This window comes from Montipora capricornis, chromosome 11 (genome assembly GCF_036669925.1).
Source record: "Montipora capricornis isolate CH-2021 chromosome 11, ASM3666992v2, whole genome shotgun sequence".
NCBI classification, from domain to species: domain Eukaryota; kingdom Metazoa; phylum Cnidaria; class Anthozoa; order Scleractinia; family Acroporidae; genus Montipora; species Montipora capricornis.
The window spans coordinates 11,761,059-11,766,058 of record NC_090893.1 but is presented as its reverse complement, the minus strand read 5'-3'; the positions used below and the strand labels follow the sequence as shown (position 1 = coordinate 11,766,058).

At 40.1% G+C, this 5,000-nt stretch overlaps 1 protein-coding gene across 1 annotated transcript in view; it reads left to right on the top strand.

Annotated features, from left to right (window-relative positions):
* Nucleotides 1-2,041, top strand: part of LOC138023949 (melatonin receptor type 1B-B-like) — a 2,171-nt gene extending 130 nt beyond the window's left edge. Inside the window, exons 1-2 of the mRNA XM_068871031.1 lie at nt 1-461; nt 540-2,041. The exon at nt 1-461 is cut by the window's left edge and continues 130 nt beyond it. Of these exons, the coding sequence (XP_068727132.1) occupies nt 127-461; nt 540-1,200 (996 nt within the window). The 5' untranslated portion in view covers nt 1-126 and the 3' untranslated portion in view covers nt 1,201-2,041. The remainder of the gene's footprint in view (nt 462-539) is intronic.
* Nucleotides 2,042-5,000: the final 2,959 nt, after the last annotated feature.

The following is a 5,000-nucleotide window of genomic DNA, read 5'->3' as shown; positions in this document are numbered from 1 at the left end:
ACTGATTTGAGACACGGCTTGCCGAAAAGACGGTTTCCTGTCCTCAGTAATTAGCATGGTTAATAACTGAGTAATATATACTCATTTCGACAAATTTGCTTATGTGCGGGAACCAAGAAGTGGACAATGTCTAAAGTTCTTCTTCCTCCAAGAAGCACAGGGTTAATGATTTTTGAATCTGTGGCTTCAATAGCTCTCGTTATTCTCACTGTCATTGGTAATGTTTTCATTTTTGTTGCTCTTTATCGAAATCCTCGCCTGCGAAATTCTGCCAACATCTATATCGCGGCTCTAGCGATCACAGATATATTGAATGCGTGTATACCAGGAACTCTGTTTGCTAGCACCGTGGTATCCGGGAAGATGGTATTAAGTCTTCACTTGTGTCGCTTGAGTGGTTTCTTGGTACACTTCCTGGCTTATGTCTCTATGACGACGATGACATTAACTGCTATTAACAGGTAAAGCAGCTTTTTTTAGTTCCCAGATAGTCAACATACCAAGGTGAATTAACAGTGATTGATTTTTTTTGCTTTCAGGTACTTGCGCGTTGTAAAGCCGAAACACTATCAGAGGATTTTTGGTGGGAAGCGATCTCTTATTATGTTGGGTGTCCTGTGGCTTCTGATCGCTTCCTTTGTCCTGTATCCTACATTTATTGGTGTGGGGGAGTTTAATTTCAATCCAGCTTTGTCGCTTTGTGCTTACAAATTTGCCAACCCAGTTGCGGAGATAATTTTCACGGTTATAGTTGTGTCCGTCGTCGTGGTGTTCTGTCTTTCTGTGGTTTGCTTCTCCTACTATCACGTTTTTAAGACGATCCGTGAACATAACGCAGGCGTTCTTTCTTCCTTAAGAGGAGTTAGTGTACAGGAAATCAACCTGTCTAAAGTTCTGTTCGTTCTGGTCCTTGCCTTCGCACTTTGTTGGCTTCCCACGTTTGTCATCATTTTAGTGATAAGAGTTTTCATGGAAAAAGTCCCACACGAACTGGCTGTGATGATACCTTTCCTGTTACAGACAACCAGTGTTTTGAATCCTTTTATTTATGGTGCTTTAAGTCCCCCCTTCAAACGCGAATTTCGAAACCTGCTAACGTTTCAGAAAAATCGGCGGATATCAGATCAAGGTCAGCAATCTTCACCGCCCTTGCGTCTCGAGTTCATTTCAACCCAATCCAAAAGAGATGTTAGTAACTGAAGGAACTTAGGCGAAAGGAAGCCATGAGAACTATCTGATCGAAAAAAAAACTGGTTCCGATATTGTATTTATAATGATGATGATGACGTCGACGACGACGACACATAACGCCATTCTGGATTCAAAACAAACCTTCGTCAGGGGTTTTCAAGTTTCCGTGAAAATGTCTCGGTAAGAATTATTGTCTTCGTGATAAGCATAGTGGGACCCTAAGTGGATGTTGCCATCGTCTGCATCACTGACATGTATTACCATGGACGTGGTGATTATCTGTCATCATTTTTACTTAATTGCACCAAGGACAACGGATATAAAAAGAACTCTGCAAAATGTCAAGCAAAGGAATACTATAGGCGAAAACAAACTGATTTTCCGATGAACAAGATCTTCTTTCGCGTCACAAACTGTCATGTTTGTCGCATATTGGTTTTTTTCTTGGTGTTTTTTCAAAACACTCTGTTTAATCCTGGCCTTAGTCTAAGCAAGCTCAAGGATGGATGACTCTTGCGCAAGTACGCATGTGCAAATCATAGAACATGTTTGCGTATTTCATACAAGGCACAGCGAATACGATGTCAAATATATATCGCTCGATATCTAATCAATGCGAGAAAGAAAGGGATCTGTCTCATATGGTGTGGACCGATATTTTTCTTCCTCACTGCCCACGTGTAGCTGACAGATAATTAACAATTATTCGCCGAAGGCGAAGTGATTATCGGGGAATATTCACCGAGACGAAGTCGAGGTGAATATTCACCGGATAATCACTGAGCCTGAGGCGAATAATTGTTTTAGTATAAATACACAGGTGATTATTTCAAAAAAGAGAAAAAAAAAACATTTCAACGCGAAATCATCTTCACTTACAGTGGCAAAACGACTACTGGCAGCCACTTTGTCCGTCGAGGTGATTATCGGCTGATAATCCGAGATAGCGAGCCAATGAGAGGGCGCGATTTTGTAAAATCACCTGTGTATTTATACTAAAGCGCATTAACGGGTTTAACTGATGCACGCGTCGAAATCAAGGTCTTATCGTCGTGGTACACCCCTCAGCTCAAGGACAGGGTTACCACTTTTCACCTCGCCTTTGGGTTTCGATGTGTGTCCGGCAGAAGACACCATGACATTAAAAGAAACTACCGTGGAATACAACCCTGCCACAGCACTTGCTCAAACTACACAGAAATCTTTTATCTGATAGAAAACAGTGCCTTTGGAATTCACTTAATTGTGACGTTATGTAGATTTTTAACGCTGAAAAAATATCACGCCCTATTATATCCTTTATTTAACTTGGGGCTGTGTTAGTAAAACTAAGGTTAACTTGTATCCGCACCAAGCAGAATAAACGTATTCCACGTTGTTTTTCGCACATGTAATGGAGATCGCCGCCGTTTTTACCAGACTTGAGCAACTACAAAAAAACAACTTTAATATTGAAACTATTAAGTGTGACTGGAAGTTGAGTTAATTAAGTCGGACAATGTCAATAAGAAAGCGTAAGCTGCTTGAACTCTGAAACACGGCAAAGGTTGTTTAACGAGGGTACCGTATACTTATTAATGTTTACAACTGCATGTATTTTAAATTGTTCAGTGTCGGTTGATTACCTCTAACAGAACATACAGCTTTAACAATGAAATGGGGTGTGGGAAAACGTATCATATTGTATTCACTCTATAGTATGTCCGTAATCAATATACTTTTTATAGTACTGGACAAACCTTTAAAATCAAATCACATATTACTTGTGAAACTTCTAATGTAATTTACATGATTCAGTGCACTAAATGTAATCTTCAGTACATCGGAGAGACCAAACGTCGTCTTAAAGACCGCTTTAATGGACATAGGCGACCTATTATAAACCCCTTTTGTAGTTATACCCCCACTGCGGTTTCACGACACTTCCTGACCAGTGGTCACGCGGAGGATCACATAATCCTTATACCGCTCGAACAACTGCACACTAGTCGTGACTCCATCAGAAAGGCTCGTGAGGCATTCCTCATACACAGAGGAAAAACACTGGAGCCTGCAGGCCTTAACAGAAGAGATGAAATGTAATTTAGTTTAGCTACCTTTTAATTTTCTTTTGTTTTTTTCATCTTGTTATCATGTATTATTCTCTCCTCTTTTTTATGCATTTCCGTTTTTATAACACATCACGTAACCTTTTTATGTCATTTCCGGTAAATATAAAGATCTTGTAACAAGCATTGATCCATTCAATAAACCTGAAGAAGGCTGGTGTTGGCCAGCCGAAATATTGCAACAACGCCTATGTTCACGTTGTCTTGACCAACCTTTGCAGGATATTTTCTATTCTGGGCTTAACTGCAGAATACCCCGCCACTCGAACTTATTCCGCGTAACCGGCTACGCGGTACGCGGTACTCAGAAATAGGAATGCACAATACTGTAGAATACCCCGCCACTTGGACTAATTTCCAAATGAACTAAATTTCAAAATGGCGCAGCGATGTTATATGTGCTGGCTACGCAGTACGCGGTACGCCGTGACATTCCTCGTTCTTAAAGCGTCAAAGCCTAAGTAATTCCACAGACAAGAGACTGTGGAACTGTGGACTCTGAAGAACGTTATATAAACAAATGATTTCAAAATGGCGCAGCAATGTTATTTGTGCTGTCTACAAGGTACGCGGCACGCTGTGATAGCAGTCGTTAGGCCTATAAGCACTCTTTTAAAATTTTAGCTTTCATTTTACGGTTCGGGTAACTAGAATTTTTAACGAGATCGTGTGAAGAACAGGGGCACCCAACGACCAATTTGTTGTAAAATGTATTATTATACCAAAAGGTCTAGATAGCAGCAACAATATAGATATTCGTATAAACATAACAACTTTCTTTAATTTTCCAGACATGTTTCGACGGTACATCCGTCATCTTCAGTGTTACATATTTTGAAATCGCCGTTGAATTTAAAGCGCGCGCGATCTTACAAACTTCGTTACATTGCGTTGTCAATATTGCGTATTAAATCAAAACAGAACAAAACAAAAATTTAAATGAGTGACGCTTAGTTCCTTACAGGGAGAGAGTCAGCAGGTGAAACACATTAACCTGACTCTCTCCCTGTAAGGAACTAAGCGTCACTCATTTAAATTTTTGTTTTGTTCTGTTTTGATTTAATACGCAATATTGACAACGCAATGTAACGAAGTTTGTAAGATCGCGCGCGCTTTAAATTCAACGGCGATTTCAAAATATGTAACACTGAAGATGACGGATGTACCGTCGAAACATGTCTGGAAAATTAAAGAAAGTTGTTATGTTTATACGAATATTATTATACCCCAGTTAATGAAAATAAATGTTATTAAGGCATTTTCAGGTGTTTTTCAGTGTTGCTGGGAAAACATTATCTGTTCCTTTTTCCCAGCAAGACACACAAGAAATTTCCCAGCCAGCTAGATAAAATTGGTTGGTTTCCCAGCCAGCTGATCAAATTTATTTCCCAGCCAGGAATTCCGCGCGCTTTTAAATCCCTTGATCCAAAACGACCGAACAAAAACGACAAAATCGGGACAAAACAGGTTTTTTCCGCATGCGCAATCACTCTGACCAACCGTCGTATGTTTGTGACTACTCTCTGGGAGAGGAAACGGGTTCTTTTTTGTTTTTTTTTTTTAGTCGTCCTCAGTCTTCAGAGTTTCTACAGCCAGCTCGGGTTGAAATGCTAGAAAAAGTCAGTAATTCCCAGGCAAAACCTCCATCAATAACAAAATTTCCCAGCCAGCTCATCGAAACACCTGTATTTTTGCCAGCCA